Raw genomic sequence first — 22,191 nt, 5'->3', positions numbered from 1 at the left:
GAGCGAGCGTCACCAATCAAATCACTTTGATTTCTTTGTCTCCTGTTGTAATGTCCTTGAACTGGCAGTGAGCAACGCTGCGTGCTGTTTGGATCTGCACTTTTGTCGGACGCCCGGTGCGCATTGAAAGTGCCACGATGGACAAAGTAGAGCTGGTTATGAAATTATAAATTGTCTAAGCAAGACGTCCTAATTTCACTACGAAACCTAAATACATCTGCTGTTGTAACTAAACAGGCCAGATAAGGAGGTAATGACTCTCACTACAGTGTGTGTGACTGTGTGTGGGGTCTGAGATCCCACTACATCCATAGAAGCGAAAACTTTTTTGTTGTTGCTTTGTTTTGTCTACAAAAAGCAACGATGGAGCAGTGCAGACGTATTGTCCATATTATCTCCATGTGTAGCTGTCATGTCGATATTTATGACTATGTAACAACATAGCAATGTTTTTTTGCATAGCAGCTATCAGCACCTTTCTACAGCTATGCAACATCAACAGTGAAAGCCAGTTTTGCTTATCCCTGTACTTCTCAGCAGGGGGGGTGCTTAAGTGTCCTCTAGGAGCCAAAACGCATGCTAAGTGTCCTCTAGGAGCTAAAACGCATGCTGAAATGTGTCCCAGGGGCCAGAGTGGGACATTGAGTCCTATTTGAAACTGCTGGCTAAGTATAAACGTAAATATGGTAAGATTGTTATTCACGTCGGCGGTAATGACACCCGATTACGTCAATCAGAGGTCACTAAAATTAATGTGGAGTTGGTTTGTGCACATGCAAAAACTATGTCGGATTCTGTAATTTTCTCTGGTTCCCTGCCCAACTTGACTTGTGATGACATGTATAGCCGCATGTCATTATTCCGTCACTGGCTGTCTGGATGGTGCCCGTTAAGTAATGTGGTCTTTGTAGATAATTGGCAGTCTTATTAGGAGAGATGGTATTCATCCTACTTTGGATGGTGCTGCTCTCATATCTAAGAACCTGGACGCCGTTGTTAGCGGTCTAAAACCATGACAACCCAGTGTTGGGATCAGGAAGCAGAGTCGCAGTTTAATACACCTCTCTGCGCTGCCCTTATCACAGATGCCCAGGAAGCAGAGTGGCAGTCTTACACACCTCTCTGCGCTCCCTGTGGAGAATTTTCCAGCTCAGTATCCTAAACGCTGTGTGCCTCACAATCATCTACAATAATTAAATCAAAAATGAACAGAAGAGAAGCTACACAGAAATTCTTGATACAAATCAACACAAAATCTGCGATAATGCAACAAAACAAAATCATAAAATAAAATGTGGACTTTTAAACATCAGATCTCTTTCACCTAAAGCTGTATTTGTAAATGATCTGATATCAGATAATCATATTGATTTACTCTGTCTGACTGAAACCGGGCTGTGTCCTGAAGAATATGTTAGCCTAAATGAATCCACTCCTCCCACTCATATTCCTCGGGGCAGTGGCCGAGGAGGAGGCATTGCAGCTATTGATGACTCAGACCTATTCATCAACCGTAAAACTAAACTAAATTATAATTCATTTGAAAGTCTTGTTCTTTGTCTTTCACATTCAACCTGGAAAACTGTGCAGCCAATTATACTTGTTATAGTGTACCGTGCTCCTGGTCTCAGAGTTTCTGTCAAATTTAGTCCTTAAATCTTAAAAAGTAATCATTGTAGGAGATTTTAATATTCATGTGGACGTTGATAATAATAGCCTTAGTATTGAGTTTATCTCTCTATTAGATTCAATTGGTTTTAGTCAGAGTATACATAAACCTACTAACTGTTTTAATCACACCCTCGACCTTGTTTTGGCTTATGGTGTGGAAATCAATGACTTAATATTCATTCCACAGAATCCTATTTTATCAGACCATTATTTAATAACTTTTTGAATTCATATTACAGGACTACTCACCTCTGGGCAAAAGTTTCTACACTAGATGCTTACCTGATAGTGTTGTTATTAAATTTAAGGAATCGATTACATCTGCATTTAATTTAATGCCTTATCCTAATATGCCAGATTCCTGTACTAACGTTAGTCCCTCTGAAATTGATCACCTTGTTGACAGTGTTGCAGGCTCACTACACACAACACTCGACTCTGTTGCTCCTTTAATAAAGAAGATAATGAAACAGAGGAAGTTAGCTCCGTGGTATAACATACAAACCCGTGAATTAAAACAAATATCGCAAAAATTGGAAAGTAAATGGCGCTTCACTAAATTGGAGGATTCTCGCTTAGTTTGGCAAGAAAGTCTAAGAATATATAGGAAGGCCCTACGTAATGCCAGCCTATTACTCATCTTTAGTAGAGGAGAATAAGAACAATCCTAGATTTCTTTTCAGCACTGTAGCCAGGCTGAAAGAGAGCCACAGCTCTATTGAGCCATGTATTCCTCTAAACCTTTGTAGTAACGACTTCATGACCTTCTTTAATGACAAAATTCTAACTATTAGGGACAAAATCAACTAGCTTGGCACAAATTTTTCTTAAAACCCAGGAACCTTAGAAACAACTGTACGACCTGATATATTCTTGGACTGCTTTTCTACAGTTGACCTTAACAAATTAACCTCTACTATTTCCACATCAAAGCCCTCTACTTGTCTCCTAGACTCTATTCCAACTAGGTTACTTAAAGAAGTGTTACCTTTAATAAGCACTCCTGTATTAGATATGATTATTATGTCTTTATCAACAGGTAATGCACCACAGTCTTTTAAAGTAACTGTAATTAAACCTCTTCTTATCCAGATATACTAGCCATCTATAGACCTATATCTAACCTTCCCTTTCTCTCTAAGATCCTCGAGAAATTAGTCGCCAATCAGCTGTGTGACTTTTTACATAATAATGAGTTATTTAAGGACTGCCAGTCAGGATTTAGAGCGAATCATAGCACTGAGACAGCACTAGTAAAAATGACTAACGACCTTCTAATAGCTTCAGACAAAGGACTTGTTTCTGTTCTTGTTTTACTAGATCTTAGTGCAGCCTTCGACACTATTGAACATCGCATCCTGCTAGAGAGACTGTAGCATCTAATTGGCAATAAAGGAACTGCATTAAGCTGGCCCCGAAAGCCTCTGAAACTCAATAGCTAAAGATATTGTTACTCTGGATGATGTTATGTCGTCTTCCTGCACCACAGTAAGGTATCTGGGGAATGCAGGGCTTCTTGTCGTCTCCAAAAGTAGAATGGGAGGCAGAGCCTTCAGCTACAAAGCTCCTCTCCTGTGGAACCAACTCCCAAGTGTTATTTGGGAGGCAGACACTGACCCCATATAGAGTAAACTTAAAACTTTCCTTTTTGATAAATCTTTCAGCCAGGGCGTACAATCCCTTAACAATGTTGTTATTTTTAAGCTGATTTTGTTCTGTTTAATGATGCTGCTATAGGCCTAGTCTGCCGGGGGATAATTCTGTTCATTATACTCTGAGCTTCTCTCCCCTCTGTTTGAATCATTCATGTCTCATCAGTGCATGTTACTAATTCAACCCGGAGTTGTTTGTGCATTGTCGTCTCGCAGGTCTCTGCTGATCGTGGTGGTGCCTGTTGCCGTGGTCCTGCATGATGCTTCCTGCTACTACTATAACTATTAGTCATATATACTATGACCACTCTAATAAACTATAAAATTTGTAGCCATAAAACCACCATCAGTGGTATGTCTTGCTGTATCGTAGCTGCTATTGCCACTACTTATCATTGATCATGTTTGCCACAATAATTATTATCATTGTCACATTCTATCACCTTAGCTGTGCTTGTTTCTACTATTCTGCTATATTAACAGCCATAACGTATAAGTCATATTCACATTACTATCGATATTATTATAGTTACTGTTACTCTTTGGTTGCTTGCATCTCTGGAAGTGTGTCTGTCTCTCTGTCTTCGTGTCTGTCCTTCTCTCTCTCTGTCCATCTGCCAGTCTTTTCTCTCTTTCTCTCTCCCTTTCTTCCTCCCCAACCGGTCAAGACAGATGGCCGTACTCCACAGAGCTGGGTCTTTCCAATGTTCCTGCTTGTAATAGGGAAGGTTTTCGTTGCCACCGTACTCTACTTGGGAATTGTTGGGTCTATGTAAATCATAAATAAGTCAAAGAGTGTGGTCTTTACCTACTCTGTAAAGTGTCCCGAGATAACTTTTGTTATGATTTGGCACTTTAAATAAAATTGAATTGAATTGAATTAAAATTGAATAGGGTAACACAATGCATGTTGGGTATTGGCATGGCAGGCATTTTGTACCACCTGCCATAAACAGGAAGTCACTCTAACTTTAGCATGAATTGCCCAAACTGCACTACATTTCCCAGAGATTGTAAGAGTCAAGGCCTGAGGACAACTACATGCCAATTTCATTTTTCAGATCATGTACCTTTTGGCTTTTCATCAAATTCTGTTGTCGTGGCGACCATCCTTTGCCCTGAAACAGGAAGTGGTTGTGACTTCAACATAAATTGCCCCAAATTTCTCATGATTCATTACAGTCCATTTGCATCTCAGTATTTAGTCATAAGCATAGCGCCCCCTACTGGCAACAGGAAAAATGACAAATAACCAATTTACATGAAATGTGCGTTGTGGGTTCTACACTTGATGATTCATAATACATGATGCATGTTTTGTGTATGTTGGATAATGGTATGGCAGCCTTTTTGTTCCACCCGCCATAAACAGGAAGTCGCTCTGACTTTAGCATAAATTGTCCAAACTGCATGACATTTCCCAGAGATGATTAGAGTCGAGACCTGAGCACAACTACATGCCAATATCGACTAACAGTTGATATCCTCCCCCTCCGTTCCTTTAAAGACACCTGTTGGTTTTTGACTCTGGCTGGGGCCCAATCAAGGACGTCTCCAATATGCTGTGATATCGCGCCGACACTCTGCAGACTGAGACACTGACTGGGTAGCTGGTCCAGGCGACCCTACAGGCTGATGTCACACACGCATCCTTGGTCACTTACATAAATATACGCAACACAACCCCTCTCACCTACCCTCCATCCCACACAAGCAACATGCATCAGCATATTAGCTGCCACCACAGTGAGAAGCAAAGTAACGTTATGCCCCCTCCTGAGCGAAACTTGCCAAATGGGCAAACCACCCTGATGAGAGACTTTGCATCTCCTCCCCCCCAAAACAGGGCAATTGGTTATTTTATTGGAAAAGATTTGAGGCCATTTTCCGGTGTTGAAAATAAGGGCAGTTGATGAACACGCTGGAGCCAAGATACCGCATCCTATCACGACAGCACTTCGGTGAGGTGGTGGTCTCAAAACTCTACCAGGAGGTAAGAGCTCATGTGCTTAAGGTTCTTCGGAGGGCTGATACTTTGTCTATCACAACTGACAGGTAGACATCTAGAGCCACGCAAAGTTGTATCACTAGAGATTTTATGTTTTGATGTTACGGTATTGTTTTGATGTGGGATTTGTTTTTCTTTATCAGGATAGGTCCTTTGTTTCCTGACAAAGACGACAAAGACTGCATTTTTTCACCTGCAAAATATTGTTTGTATATTATATATGTATGTATATCTATATAATATTAATTTGTTACTTCTAGGCTGGACTTTTGCAACTGCTCATTATCAGGCTACTCCAATAAGTCTGTTAAGAGTCTCCAATTGATCCAAAATGATGTAGCTAGTGTGCTGACTAGAACATGTAATTGAATTTAAAATACTTCTTCTTACCTACAAAGCTCTTGTTGGTTAGACTCTAACCGTATCTTAAAGAGCTCACAGTACCGTATTCCCCGACTAGATTGCTGTGCTCTCAGAATGCAGGGCTACTTGTTGTTCCTAAAGTCTTCAAAAGTAGAATGGGAAGCAGAGCCTTCAGCTGCCAAGCTCCTCAATGTTGTTTGGGATGCACCGTCCCCATATTTGAAAGTAAACTTAAAACTTTCCTCTTTGATAAAGCTTATAGCTAGGGCTTACTAGCCCTTAGTTATGCTGCTATACATCTAGTCTGCCTGGGAATAATACTGTTCCTGATACTCTGAGCTTCTATCCTCTCCATCTGTATCATTCATGTCTCATCAATGCATGTTACTAATTCAACTTCTTCCCGGAGTTGTTTGTGCTTTGTCGTCTCACAGGTCTCTGCTCATCGTGGTGGCGCCTGCTGCCGATGTCCTGCTTTGGGCTTCCTGCTGCTGTTATTACTATTATTCATATTTACTATCATTAGTTTAAAAAAATTACTTCTAGCCATAAAAACATTGTCAGTCGTATCTCTTATTGTATCACAGCTGTTATTTCTACTACTCTATTACATAACCTTAGCTGTAGTTGTTTATAATATTTATAACACTCTGGTATATCAACTGCCATAAATTATAAGTCATATTCATCTTACTATAGATATTATCATAGTTACTGTTGCTTCTGTGTAGACAGAATTGACAAGGAGTCGCCCTCACGCAATACAAAGTCAATGGAGAGTGGCGTGTGTGGGGCTTTCTCTATGGCTCCAGTGTGTCATTAAACCATGATTTCAGGCCCCACCCAAAAGATCCTAAACCCAAAAAATGAGACAAACTGTTCAATGCTCCAACTCCATAATACAGTATTGAAGAATTAAAGTCTTTTCACATGTTGACAGCAGTCATTTTACAACATGTATAATGTGTTTTGAAACAAATCTCTCTGGACTATAGAGCTTGTTTCCCTTTTCCAAAGAGGGAAAAAAACAAAACTTTTGCAGCATTAAACATAGTTTTAGAATTAGTCAGCATGTATTGTCAGTGCAGATAATGTGAACAGCTCTGCACAAACACATACACCAAAGGCAGTGCTGTCTACTTGCCTTCTGAATCACTTTATCCACCTGGGATCCCATCGGGGAGTAGAGGATCTTGGGATTTTTAGTCATCAGGTGAACAAGTAGGCCGAGATTCCTCTGTTCTTTGTTGGTGAATCCCAGAGAACTCATATTCCCTTGCTTCAAAGCCTCTGGCTCAATGATCCTGCAACAAGAGCCACATGTTACTGGCTAACTCCACTGCCAAGTCACAATGTATGGGAATTGAATCTGTACTTCATATCTGTTACAGGTTGTTAAATAATTAAAAAGAAAATATTTTCCTCTAGCAACACGTTTACCAGTCTCATATGTCACTGTTCTCAGTAAACAGGTTTTACACCATGTACATCATCATAATGATTATATTATCTGATACGGAATTCTTCTTACAAGTTGCTTAATTCATGTTTAATATCAAATGCAAATATGATACAAACACAAAATAAAGTAAGCACCTAGCATTGTTTAAAGACTGACACATAAATGCAGTGCATACACCACAGTCTAGTTAGATGACAATCCGAGATGAATATAGTTTTGCAATCACTTCATCAGTTGTCATAACCAAGGTTACTGCAAAAATGTGGCAACAAAGTTTGTCGAACAAGAAACATAAGCAGTCAGCCAGGTTGTAAACAAGCCACAAAGTTATCTAAACTCCCCCCAAAAAAGCACACATTTGACATATCTCTTTATCAACTGGAACAATTGATACTCTGTTTGGATGTAGATATCAATGCCATGATGTGACAAAACGTTTTACAGCTCAACCAGGGTGAAACTGGAATTTGAGAGAAAATTTTCTAGGAATGAACCAAAAGAGAAGAAACTTTGATGTCATCTTTGACTTTGAAGAACTAAACTTTAGACCCCATGTGGGGTACATGAACAAATATGTCTTTTAAAAAGCTCAAGATATAGCTGATGTGCAGCCATTACTCTCTCTTATCGACACAGCAAGTCTATTGCAAGCTTTTATAATGCTCTGCTATCAAGTCTATTACACCAGCCTATAGTATTTGCTTAACATGCTTGAACCAATGAACCAATTCAGCCCCTAAGGTCTCTCAGCTGTTGCAAAAACCTTTGGTGAAGCAGTTTTGATTTTCTCTGCTTATGAATGTGGATATCTTTAAACAGAAACTTCAAACCGCAGAGCTGGGTAATCAGGCATTATTAATCCACCTGGTGAGGGCGGCTTCGACCACAAGTGCTTTCCTTGTCGTAGTTTCCAGAAAACAAATGCTTTGGATATCATAATTTATTTTGTCTCACCCACCTGTTGTGCCCACACAGAATTGGCTGCAGTCCAGCCCACAGTTGTACAAATGCTGAAAACTGAGAGTGAGGGTTCTCAGCTTCCTCCTTCCCTTTCCCTCTGCCTGCTCCTACTTTCTCTCCCTCTTCTCTAGGGATGTCAGTGGTGTTAGGACCCCAGGTGGTGGTGTTAAGGGGCCATGTCATGTTTGTGGGGGAGGCTGGAGTTTGACCACTACAGGCCCATTTGGGCAGCAGGCGGGCCAGGCCAGAGAGCAGGTCGATGTCCTTAAGAAGCCTCTCTACATCAGCCAGGTCCTTCAATAATGCTCCAAGGTTGGACCCAGAGAGAACAAAAGAACTGGGCTGTTCCAGGTGAAGCTAGTGGGATGCGGGTGGAGGAGGAGAGAGAGAAATGGTGAAGGGAGACAGCTGAATAAATGAATTCACTATATTCCCATGCTTTGAAGATACCACATCTGGTCCAGCATTTAAATGTATTGTTCATGTTCTTAGAATTTTAATGACCAATCATAATAAAGTTAATTGCTAGTTTACTATTACTATCATTTACTATTTAATATGTTGTGGGCACATGTTATTTTTAATTTTATCTTAATTCACATGCTTTTCTACTATGTTTCTGACAGTCAATATACAGTATATGGGGCACAGATGCACCACGTCACATAGGCGGGGCCCAGCAGGGCTTTATTAACTGACACTGAATGGATTAACTGCATGGTTTTAAATACAGGTTCACGGATTTTACTTGTGTTTTAACACATAGTAATTTTTAACTGTCAATGGACCACGTAACCATGCTTTGAGAGAAAAAAATAGTTGAGTCTTAAACATTGAGTTGAGAAGACGTGCTATCTGCATGAGGGCACTGGGCTCCCCAGGTCGGCGTCGCAGCTTCAGTTGGATATAACGGACATCTGCTGTATGCCGTGACAGCCCCGTCGCACTCAAAGATTGTACCAGCTCAACTGGCTCCTTTCAACTTAAAGGAGCAGCGGCTCTACTCCGAGTTCCTCACGGATGGCTGAACTTCTCACCCTATCTCTAAGGGAGACTCAAGCCACCCTCCTGAGAAAAGCCATTTCGGCCGCTTGTACCCGCAACCTCGTTCTTTCGGTCATGACTCAGCTTTCATTACCATAGCTGAGGGTAGGAACAAAGATTGACCAGTAGATCGAGAGTTTTGCCTTCTGGTTCAGTTCTCTTTTCGTCACAACAGTACGGTAGAGAAACGCCAATACAGCCCCTGCTGCTCTGATTCTCAAACTCACCAAATACCAAATGTATTAGATAAATGAACAGCAGAACTTACCTATATTGACAGAAACCATCTATGGGAAAAATGTATTTCACAAAACAGAGCAAACAGACAACTAGCAGCTAACGTTAGCCACCTGCCACTTAAGGAAGCCACGCTTTTAAATATGCAGAACTTATATGCCCTAATATAATTGGGTGAGTTATAAAAAAGTAATCACCCCCGCACAGTTGTCCAAAAGAGACCAAAACCAGGCTGTAAACATGTTTATTTCTGCTGTAAATTTGGGCATTTTAAATGGACCTATCAAATCAGCTCAAATCAATTTCATATAGAGGCTTTTCTTAGTTCTAAGTTGTGAAATGCCTTGGTTTCTGTATGTTCGTCAAGTCAAGCCGTGAATAAACGCTGGAGGTACTGTAAAGTGGGGAGGGGTCAACAAGAGGGTGGCAAATGGTGACATCTGTTGGTCTTAAAACATTAAGATCATCTACTGGGCTCATAAACATTGTGAATTGTTTGTTCTTGTTTTAACTTTGATGTTTCTTGTGTTGTTATAAGGTACTTTGATGTTACTGTATGTGGTGAAGCTATCTGGAGGGGAGAGACATGACAGACCAGACCAGTGCTGAGACGCTTCCCTCCTCCATGCATGCAGTAAAAGATCGGATTCATTCAACGATGACTCTATATTCTTGGAAGAATTTCTTCCACAGAGTTCTTGGTGTCAGCCTGAAGTATCCACTCGATGAACTACAGCTTTTGGTATTTTGCATTGACTTGATTTCTCAGACCCCGAGGTTGTAATGCATCTGCGCCCCATGTATTTTGCTGTCCGTCAGGTGCACACAACTACCTCAAAAATATGTAAACTTTTTATTTTCACCAGGGAATGTCATTCAATGAAAGTGTTGCAGTCCATTAAAAAAAACATGGATTTGCCCTTAGCAGGCTTCATCTGCTATGTATTTTTAAAAGGCTAAGCTAGGACTACAAAGATTCAGCCCATATGTATGTTCATCTGCTATCAGTTTTCGATTTTTTATTTTTATATAAAGTTCCTGCTGTACCTTCTTAGTGAAGCTCTGGGTGTCGATCTGCTCTCTCAGCTTGAGGCTCATCAGCCTGAAGCGCTCTGATCTTTGAACCTCCCCTCCACTGCACACTGCACTGCGATAGGCTTGCAGCACTGGTCGCTGCTTCTCAGGCACCAACAGGATCTTACTGGCCCTGCCCTCCCCACAGGTGAAGATTTCCAGCATAGCTCCAGTCAGGAGGACACCCTGTGAAAGATGGATGCAGTTCATTTGATGATGTCAGCATCTTAAAGCTGGGGTAGCATTTAGTTTGGGCTTTGTAATCATTCATTCATTCATTGATTCATCTTCAATCGCTTGTTCTTGTCGGGGTCCCGGGGGGCTGGAGCTGATCCCAGCTGCCATCGGGCGTGAGGCGGGGTACACCCTGGACAGGACGCCAGTCCATTGCAGGGCACATAGAGATGCACAGAGACAGACAACCATTCACACCTACGGGCAATTTTAGAGTCATCAATTAACCTAACACGTGCATGTCTTTGGACTGTGGGAGGAAACCGGAGAACCCGGAGAAAACCCATGCAGACACCACTACACCACCGTGTCGCCATTTGTAATCATTCATCATATTGTAATTCAAGTGTTATGAGAGAAAATTAGACTCCTGCACCTCCTCTGGGCTCTGTTTTCAGGCTTTAAAAATCTAGCTTGGAATGGACTTTTATGGAGTCAGAATCATGCAGCATTCTACTCTGTATGTTTAGGTCATAGCTCCATGACAACACGGGGGAGTGAATAATTAGGGATGCGGCCTCACTTCTCCTTGGAGGCTAGTTGTGAGGATTAGCATGCTAACATTTTTAGTAGCCTTCTACCCAAAGCGGTGTCAAATATTGTTAAAAATCAGTTACATGAGTGGGGGACTGCTAAGTTGAGGAAGTGTGGGTCATTTCTCAGGATGCAGCAGGCTCTTGTGAGCTGCAACTTGCCAAACAGCCGACTAGCAGATTCACTGTCTCTCTCATGATTCGCGGATGTACGCAGAATCAGTGGCAGCTGCTGGTCTTTCCAGGAGGAGAAGCTCATTTTTCCAGCCTACATTATAAATTTGTTTGTTTATTTATATGTAAATTCTACCCTTCGTTCCTTTTCAAGAAAATTATATGTGACCTTGTCGTCCAACCAGGGTTCTTTTCCAGGGACTTGACCAGTGACCTCTCAATGGCCAGCAGAGCTAGGCTGCTTAAACGGCCTTGGCCCAGCGGGACAGGGGGATCGTGAAGGGGGGAGAAGCTTCGCAGCTGCCGCTGCTCATTGGGGAAAGACAATCACAGAGTGACAGAACAGAGTTGCAAGACAAAGTTGCTGAGGATCTGTAAAGTCTCCGGATCAGTACAGAACAACGGAATGAAAAACTTGGAAAATGCTCTGCTGGATGTTTATTCTTCAAGATCGCTGATTCGCTCATTTAGCCGTCAATCAAAAAAGGATTCCGCCTCAGACAGCTCATCCAATCATCATGCAGAAGCTGAGCGTCCGGGCCAGCCCACTGTCCCATAGACCCCCAGAGACGCTGATCGTCCGATGGGCGGGAAAAAGCCCAGCATTTATCCAATGACCGTCTAGTTTCGCTGCAGGGGAAGAACCTGCTCTATGCTTCCCCAAATATCTGGTGCCTTTCACAAGGCCGATGATGTCACTGTAACCCTTTGTGCTCCTAGTGCCAACTACCGTTGTGACAGTCGTTGGTAGGAAGTAGGTTTTGACTTTGTTAGTGCTCTATTGGGTCTTAACCACAGTCGTTGGAGTCACAGGAGGCCATTTGTGAACAGTTGTTCTTTGAGATTAGATTGCTGTATCTCCTGGGAAGGGATGAAAGTGCTGCATTGTAAATTGGAGATAAGTGGTGTCTCAGAACTCCTCGTTTTAGCGATGGTTTCTCTACTTTTGCATAGATGGCTTCTTTTACTCCTCCTTCAAACCATCTGTCCTCTCTGTCCCGGATGTGGAAATTGTTGTCATCCAATGAGTGGGCTTTCTCCTTGAGATGTAAGTGGACAGCAGTCCAGGCCTGAGGAGTTAGCTCTCCTGTGTTGGGCCATGCATTTATGCAGTAGTTGTTTTGTTTCTCCAATCTAGAGATCTTTGCATTCCTCGTTGCATTGAACAGCATAAACCAGGTTGCTTTTGTGGGAGTGTGGTGTTCTGTCCTTGGGATGTACTAGTCTCTGTCTGAGTGTGTTACTGGGTTCTGATAACTCCAAGCTTGTGTTCCAGGGGGTGGTGGGAGTCAAACAGTAGATATTGATCTGTGTGAGTTGGTTTTCTGTATACCCCAATGTGGAGGCATCTGTTATTCTCCATATGGACGTTACAGTCTAAGAAAGGCAAACTGATGTCCTTGACTTCTTCTATGGTGAACTTGATGTTTCTGTTGTGAGAAATAACCAAAGATGACCTACCTTATTCATCTATGATTGTAAATCCTTGATTAACATAAGAATCAAGCTGGAAATGAGTGTTGGGGATTGTAGATAGGAGTCACAGGGTTTGCAAATGGTAACAAAGAGGGGTCGTAAACACTGATAACACCCACTGGGGTCATAGATATGGGGTAGTGTGTTTTTGATTGCTTTGATGTGCCTTGTGTTTGTAAGGACCTTTTGATGTCATGGCTTTAAATGTTGAAGTGACTGGAGGAGCAGGAGAGATGACAGAGACCCGGCTGTTGGTCGGATCTCTCCTGTCTGCAGCAGTATTTAGTAAAGATATGATTTGAGAAAACACTGAGGACTCCAGAGAATTTCTTTCACATTTGGCGACGAGGATGGGATGGACGCTCTGCTGATCAGGCCTGAGTTCTGACTGAAGGTTAAACCGGTAAGGAAAAATTCCGCTCCACCAAAGGAGGACAGGATTCCGCCTGATGTCAGGAACGGGTGCTGGACAGCAGACGCTCCATCCATTTTAAACGTGAGTACAGTGTTTTTTAGATCATATCTTGTGTGTAATTTTGAAGACAAGCTTCATTTACTTGTGGGGTTTTTGAAGCTCAAAAGAAGGTGTGTGTAAACCTAGGCGACAGTTCGAGAACCTGTGTGTGGTCTGCTGTCAAGATATTCTGTAATTCCTTTGAGTTTGAATATAAGGTCTGACGAGTCTATTTGTAGAGGTCGGATCGTCTTCATGTCCTTTGTGGTTTTGAAGACTAGTTTCATTTTCTGTGTGATTTTGAGGCTCTGAGAAGGCGTGGTATCCTAGGTGACAGTTCGAGACAATGTGGTCTGCTGTCTGATATTCTATAAATCCTGTAGGGTTGAATATCGAGGTCCAATGAGTCCCGTTTGGAGATTGGACCGTCTTCATATTTTCTGTGTAATTTTATTTTGTAGAACTAGTTTAATTAAAAACAAATACTGTATATATGCACTTAAAGCTATATAAGTGATGTCTTGAATAGACATAAATGAATATAATGTGTTGTGAGAGGTTGGTGCAACCTAACAAATGAGAGAAAATACATAAGCATTTAGGGAGAAAATGAATGATTTATGAATCAATTATTTAAAGGAGTAGAAATTTTTGAAATGCAAATATAATTTGCATGAGTGTAGGGATTCCCAACTACAATAAAATGGGCGTATGAATGTGGTAAGAAAAATAAACTTTGGGGTAACTAATTTCAGTGTCTAAATATCCGGTTTGGATATTAAAAGGGTGCGTTGCTCTGAACGAATGTGTTTTATAAACCACCTGGCTGAAAGATTATCCAAAGTTAGTGTATGTGTGATAAGATCTAACCATGTTCGGATGGAAAGATCAGCATGTGTGAAATCTGTCTGAGTGAACAATAAGCCCATTGAAAGTAAAAGCACATCCCAGTGGGTTAACAGAAAAATGGGAAACAAAATGGGAAATCTTTACAGATCCTGCTAAATTTATAGCAGATAAATGGGTTAATGTGGTTGAGAGCTTCCATTTTGGCATTACTAGACTAAGAGTTTTTTTTGTTTGTTTGTTTTTTCGTCTTTTATTAGGCACATATTTAGGTACATATATAGTGAAGAGGGTAAAGTGATGAGAGAGAAAGGGACAGGAGGAAAGCAAACTCAGTTATAGAAAGACAAGAAAGAGATTAGGGATAAAAGGCAGGTCCTCCTCATGCTGTCCCCAGGCCATGCAGTCCTCCATCAAGCCCATATGCATATTTCCAGAAGGACTCTGACAATGAGGGGGAGGGGAGACTGAACCTGCATCTGATGTGTCAGTTGTCACAAAACCAGTGACTGAGGAAAACAGACTGAAACAAAGAAAAAGATAACTTTGCTTCTCCAGAAAGTTCTCTCTCCAAACAGCAACTTCTTTTGACTACTGGCCTGGAGAAAAGGAAACGGATGTCCACGGCACCAGATGTTCAGTTGAATTGAACACTGAAGAGCTTGTGTTCAGGACGTGGCAGCCAGAGGAACTAAAAGATTGCAAGGAGGGGGAGCGAGAGAGGTGTGAACTCCAATGGGGCAACATTCGGCTGGCCATTTGGTTCACTATACAAGCAGAATGAGGCACAGAATCCTGGACAAAGATGGCCTCATCGAGACAACATCAGAAGGAGAGAAAGAAGGAGACTGGGACAATGGCTCAATGCTGAAGATCCAGAGAAGTCCTGGTTGCGTGTTTTTTCATGGTTCCCCCATGAACAGGCCATACAGACAGCGGAGGAAGGTCAGAGCATTTGAAAATCACAAATTAGAAATTAAAGATAAAACATCCACACTAGATGACACGTTAGTTGAACCCACTAGAATGAACAGGATGTTAATGTTCAACACATACATACACTTGCATATACATATAGGAACATTTATTAAGAATAAGTATTGGTGTCAATAGGGAAAATTAGGGTTTTGCAGTGAGAGTTGATCATTAGACACAGAAAGTTAAGGTTTTAATTGCTATGCCCAGACAAAATATTTTTTAGCTCACATAAGAAAAAAATCAAGTTATTGAAAGCAACACTGATTATTTCTTATAAAACAAACATGCCATTGTGGAATATCTCAAATATAACTCCCATTTTACCTAAGAGGCATCATAGATGTCACAGGTTTGAGTTTCTGGTGATTGATTTTAGAAAATGCAATATTGATGCATCACTCTAAATCCTGACTCATTATTCTGGGTTTTTTTGCTTTCACTCTCAATGGTATTTCAATTTTTTAATTTAATGGTACAGTTTTCTGGGAAAACCTGGTTTAAAAAACTACCATAGTGATGGTGAAGTTTTCAGAAACATACGTCTTGTTTTTGCAAATTGAAGCATTAGATATAACAATAATAATAAGGATAATATTATTAATAATGATAATAAGTGGGTCCTGACTGCATCCATAGAAACTGGATGGGTTTTTAAAATAAATAAATAAATAAATAAATAGATTAAATTCTATTGCCACTTGCCACTGATCTCTCCTGTCTGCAGCAGTATTTAGTAAAGATATGATTTGAGAAAACACTGAGGACTCCAGAGAATTTCTTTCACACTGTCCACTGAGTTAACATGTTCTGTAAAAGTTTAGACCTCTTCGGATTTGATTTTAACTTGTGTTGTCCACATATCTGAACCAATGGCTTGGGGTTACTCCTTTAAAGGAGTTCAAAGCCGTGTCCTCTTCCTCCTCCATGTATAGATTTGCCACAATAGGGGATACTGGTGAACCCATGGCACAGCCATGTTTTTCTCTGTAAAAAGTGTCATTAAACTGGAAATATGTGGTGTTCAGGCACAAATCAGGAAGTTGGCAAATGTGGTCTGGTTTGAGATTTGTTCGGTTGTGTAAGAAGTTGTCCTGTGTGAGCCGCTCTCTTACTGTGGCCAGAGCCTCCATGGTTGAAATACAGGTAAACAAGGAAGTCACGTCGTATGATAATTCAATTAAATTTTATTTATAGTGCCAAAGCATAACAAAAGTTATCTCAGGACACTTTACAGAGTAGGTAAAGACTACACTCTATGACCTATTACCATGGTTTCATGTGGATCCATTTAAGACTCGGACTTTGTTCACAAAGTCTACGGAAAATTGTGAGGATACAACTGACTCGAGTGCATGGTCATTAAAGATTCGTGATTCCTGAGTCATTTTAGAGAGTCCGCGGATGAGATAACCACTCATTACTAGCCAGTATGATTGGACCAAGTTAAGAGAGCAGACCTCGACATATGGCCAAAACCTTACACACACGCAAAGTGGTTTGCAAGTACAAAATATCAGTCGCAAATGAATGCATTTTGTTTTGCAAATTAGAGTTTCAATTCAATTAAATCTTATTGATAGTGCCAAATCATGATAAAAGTTATTTCAGGACACTTTACAGACTAGGTATAGACCACAGTCTATGACTTATTTATGCTTTACATAGACCCAACAATTCCCCCATTGAGTACGGTGGCAACCAAAACCTTTCCTATAACAGGCAGGAACGTCGGACAGACCCAGCTCTATGGAGGATGGCAATCTGTCTTGACCGGTTGGGGAGGAAGAAAAGAGAGAAAGGACGGACAGATGTACAGAGATAGACAAAGACAGACGGACAGACACACTTCCAGAGATGCAAGCCACCACAAAAGTAACAGTGACTATATTGATAGCTAAAGCAATGTGAATATGACCTACAAGTTATGGCAGTTAATACAGCAAAACAGCAAGAAACAAGAACAGCTAGAGTGACAGAACATGGCAAAGATAATGAATACGGTGGCAAACATGGAGTTGAATTAGTTACATTTATTGATGAGACATGAATGATACAGACACACAGGATAAAAGCTCAGAGTATTAGCAACATGATTATCCCCCGGCAGACTAGGCCTATAGCAGCATCATTAAGCATGACAAAAATCGGCTTAAAAATAACAACATAGCTAGGGCTTACGGTCCCCTTAGCTATGTTGTTATTTTTAAGCTTTATCAAAAAGGAAAGTTTTAAGTTTACTCTTAAACATGGAGACAGTGTCTGCCTCCCGAATACCACTTGGAAGTTGGTTCCACAGTGGTGGAGCTTGGTAGCTGAAGGCTCTGCCTCCCATTCTACTTTTGGAGACTCTAGGAACGACAAGTAGCCCTGCATTCTCAGAGCGCAGCGATCTATTCGGGTAATATGGTACTATGAGCTCTTTAAGATACGACGAAGCCTGACTTATAAAAGCTCTGTAGGTAGGGAGAAGGATTTTAAATTCTATTCTCGATTTTACAGGTAGCCAGTGCAAAGAAGCTAATACAGGAGAAATATGTTCTGTTCGATTTGTTTTAGCTAGCATTTTGGACCAACTGGAGACTCTTAACAGACTTATTGGAGCAGCCTGATAATAATGAGTTGCAATAGTCCAGTCTAGAAGTGACAAATGCATGGACTAGATTTTCTGCATCTTTCTGAAACACAATGTTTCTAATTTCCGCAATATTACGCAGGTGAAAATATGCAGTCCTTGTCTTTAATTTTATATGAGAACCGAAGGACATATCCTGATCAATAATAACACCCAGATTCCTTACTGTGGTGCTAGAAGACCAAACAACATCATCCAGAGTAACAATATCTTTAGGCCTTCGGGGCCAAGTACAATATCTTCAGTTGTATCTGAATTTCACATCAGAAACTGCAGGTCATCCAGCTTTTTATTTCCTTAATGCACATTTGAAGTTTAGCTAACTGATTTCTTTCTTCTGGTTTGATCGATAAATATAATTGTGTATCATCAGCATAACAATGAAAATTTATGGAGCGCTTCCTCATAATATTTCCTAAGGGAAGCATATATAAGGTGAATAGAATGGGACACCGTGACTAACTTTAGTGTGCATGGAGTATTTGTCGTAAATATATACAAACTGAGATCGATCTGATAAATAAGACTTAAACCAGCTTAATGCAGTTCCTTTAATGACAATTAGATGCTCCAGTCTATGTAGCAGGATGCAATGGTCAATTCTGTTGGATTATAATTTAGTTTAGGTTTAGGGTTGATTAATAGGCCTGAGTCATAAATAGCTGCAACGCCTCCTCCTCTGCCACTGCCTCGAGGAATATGAGTATTAATATGACTTGGAGGAGTGGATTCATCTAGGCTAACATATTGTTCATGACACAGCCAGGTTTCAGTCAGACAGAGTAAATCAATATGGTCATCTGATATCAGATCATTTACTAATAAAGCTTAAGATGGCAGAGATCTGATGTTTAAAAGTCTACATTTTATTTTCTAATTTTGATGCACTATCACAGATCTGGTGTTAATTTGTATCAAGTTTTTCTGTAAAGTTCCTCTTTTGTTAATTTTTGATCTGGTTAATTTAAATGACCGTCAGGCAACCAGCGTTTGTATAGGATAATGAGCTGATACTGACTAATGGTAGTATCATATACATATACTACCATTAGTCTTATAAAATATAAAATTTGTAGCCATAAAAACATCAGTGATATGTCCATTATGTACATTTACTGTCATAACATGTAAGTGCCTCTCTGTCTGTCTGTCCGTCTTTTCTCTCTTTCACTCTCCTTTTCTTCCACCCCAACCGGTCAAGACAGATGTCCGTCCTCCATAGAGCTGGGTCTGTCCGACGTTCCTGCCTGTTATAGGGAAGGTTCTCATTGCCACTGTGAACTAAACGCGGGGATTGATGGGTCTGTGTAAATTATATATAAGTCATAGAGTGTGGTCTATACTCAGTCTGTTAAGTGTCCTGAGATAACTTTTGTTGTGATTTGGCACTGTAAATAAAATTGAATTGAATTAAATTTCAAGTATGAAAAAAGATGAAATCGTGCAAAAGTATGAAAAAAGCTTAATATTTGAAAACAATATTAAAAACCATAATATTTTCAACAAATATGAAAGGCAGAAAAAATGTTTTAGACAAGTTAAAATGTGCGTAAAGTTGCTTACTAATAATGTATTTTGCCATTCATTTTGGTGAAGATGTTTCCTCATTAACTTGTGTTGCGTCTATTGGCATATTTTTTTTCCAAACTTGTAGTGCATAGGCCACCGTAAAAATGGGATGACGTAGTGAACACTATTCTGACTTGAAATATCCGAAAGCGCTATGTGTCTGTTCTTATCATATTTGGTGTATATGAGTGTGTGCCTCATAATGAGGTCATGAAAAAATAATAAGTAACAAAAGAAAAAAAAGAAACAGTTTGAATATTAACCCCATTTACTATAATTGATTATATCGATTAGCTGTCACTACTACAGTGAACTGGACCTTGGGGTTCTCATATGTGGCACTGTGTGTCATGTTTGTTTATAAATGTCTGGGTCTCGGTATATGAACTTGCCTCCAGATTATGAACTTGGTCTCCAGGTTTTTGTCTGCTGTGTTTTGCCCCCTGAATCCAACTTTGGGCCGCTCGTCCATCTCTGAGAGGTGTACCAAAAATATGGTACGCCTACAGGAAACATACACACACACACACACACACACACACACACACACACACACACACAAACAAACGAACACACAAGTATAACAACAAGAATGCTAGCCATTATTGATGGCAGATTCTGCTCAGAATCATTCACCTTGATTCTGTCTCACTGGAATCAATGCCATCAATGTCAGAATGTTACAGAAAGGCAAGGTGAAAAACTTATTTTTTCGGGCGATGTTTGCCAAAATCTAAGATTATCTACTAAGTAGAAGATAGTAAGTCGCATGTAGTAGTTAATTATCTCTTAAGGAGGAGATAATATTTAAGGCTTAATAAGGCCTTTTTTGAAGACGAGAAAGACGTACTGAATGAAGTACCTGATGCATGATACAAAGAATAGTAAAAGTTCAGTGAAATGCATTATAAACAACATGTTTTACCTTATTAGAGAACTACAAATGTCTGTGAAACATAATGGGACTGTGCAGTCTGATGTAATTATACTGCGTGCTACTTAATATTCATAATCACGTCCCATGGGACACGTGATCATGGTGTCTGCAGGCAGTATACACCTACCTAATGTGTATATGATGCACCTGGATGCAAGAAATGCAATATGTAAAATAAGTGTAACAACATATAGCAAGTTAAGTACACACCTGGACATTATTTATACATCACAGCTGATGTATCCGGACACACTTTCACATTCAGGTAAATGAAAAAGCCTGTCCACACACATCAGCTCCTGTCACAAATCAAGGACATTCTTTTTTCACTAAAATTTTCACATGCATATAGGCAAAAACAATACAGCAAACAAGGTACAAGTTAGAGTAACAATAATAACACAAACAAACTGTCTGGAGATACTACTGTTCAGTCCACTGTTCCACTTAGCATTCGTACAGTTGGTGTCATGTCTCATATAAATGTTCCGTTTTTCCCAGTTCCTTTTAAATACATTCTCTTTGAGTCTCAACAGGTATGTCGATTTTTCCTTAACAAGGATTTCCTGGACAATAGGGCAGCATTCGACAGCCTCTCAATAGGGGACGATTTACCATGGCAACAGATGTTCAGCGTCAAGGGTCACTTTCGTTGTGAGCCCTAAATCTTCAGCTTTAAGCCAAAAAGAGTCTTTCTGGATTCTTCAGCTTCGACAGCTTTGAGTTAGGGGAATAAGAGAGTCAGTTGGTCTCTTTTTGCGAGCTCTTGGTGAATACTGGATTTTGATAAAAACTTCAAAAGAGTAACTTCACGCTGTTGACTAAAGCCTAATTTCTCTGGCTGGAATGAAAATAAGCTTGTCCTCAAAACACGAGCACTAACTTAAAACGACTTTTGACTGATTAATAAAATGTTATTTATCAAATAAAACACTGAACTTAGTTGAAACAAAGTTAGGCAGCAAGTTACTTATAAATATAAAGACAAAAATAAACTAGATAGATGTTACAAAATAAAAGACTGTACAATAGACAAGACTAAGAAGGGAAAAGTGAGAAGATCATGAAAAATCATTTGAGGAAAGACTGCTTTGGTTTGCTATCTTTAAGTCCAGCTCTGAGGTGGGACCTGGATAATGTGATGCATTCATTTTCCAAACCTAAAGTGGGGAAAACACCCTCTCCTTTGTTCCAAAAGAAGATGATAGGTTTGCATAGATATTCCAGAGACCAAATGTATGGATTCAACAGTAAATGAACACAGTAACACATACTGTTGGCTTTCACAGGTTAATAATCCTGTGGAAGTATTTGTCAGTGACACTAACTTCAAGACAATAGAATAATCATTTGATGATAGTGACTTAATATATCTTGATAATGTGTTAAAATACGATCCTCAATGATAATATACGGTATGATTGAATTATACAATTTTTATTCCTCATATATACATCTGTGATATACTGTATACTACCTCCTAGCCACCATAGCCAAAGTCTTAGTTTGAGGATGACCTCTTGCAGCCAAGAAACTCCGTACAGTGTTTCCCCCAGGATTTATAAAGGCCAATCCCCACATGGATACATGAATCAGTGTTAACACATTCATAAACCCACTTGTTAAAATCACCAGACAGAAGGATCACAAGTATACAAGCAATAATCAGAGCCACATTGCAAACTCAATTTACAGTTACGCGGTTACAGTCCAAAGTTAAATTTAAATCTATTCTCGGTTTAAATCACAACAAAAATAAATAAAGAATTCCAGTTTCTTTAATTCTGTTTTAGTTGTATTTTTGTAAGCGTGAATCCTCTTCTCAAACTAAATATTAAAGGATCTTTGATAAGTTTCTGTTTTGTTTTTCGTTTTTTTGTAAACACG

At 40.0% G+C, this 22,191-nt stretch overlaps 1 protein-coding gene across 1 annotated transcript in view; it reads right to left on the bottom strand.

The window, feature by feature from the left end:
* Positions 1-22,191, bottom strand: part of abca2 (ATP-binding cassette, sub-family A (ABC1), member 2) — a 423,663-nt gene that overhangs the window by 266,501 nt on the left and 134,971 nt on the right. The window contains exons 6-9 of the mRNA XM_083912406.1: positions 19,760-19,870; positions 10,445-10,657; positions 8,115-8,473; positions 6,839-6,998 (exon numbers count right to left, since the gene is read on the bottom strand). Of these exons, the coding sequence (XP_083768532.1) occupies positions 6,839-6,998; positions 8,115-8,473; positions 10,445-10,657; positions 19,760-19,870 (843 nt within the window). The remainder of the gene's footprint in view (positions 1-6,838; positions 6,999-8,114; positions 8,474-10,444; positions 10,658-19,759; positions 19,871-22,191) is intronic.

Source organism: Echiichthys vipera, assembly GCF_963691815.1.
Source record: "Echiichthys vipera genome assembly, chromosome: 4".
Classification (NCBI taxonomy): domain Eukaryota; kingdom Metazoa; phylum Chordata; class Actinopteri; order Perciformes; family Trachinidae; genus Echiichthys; species Echiichthys vipera.
Note: the sequence above shows the minus strand (reverse complement) of the source record. Positions and strands in the feature narration are given on the sequence as shown.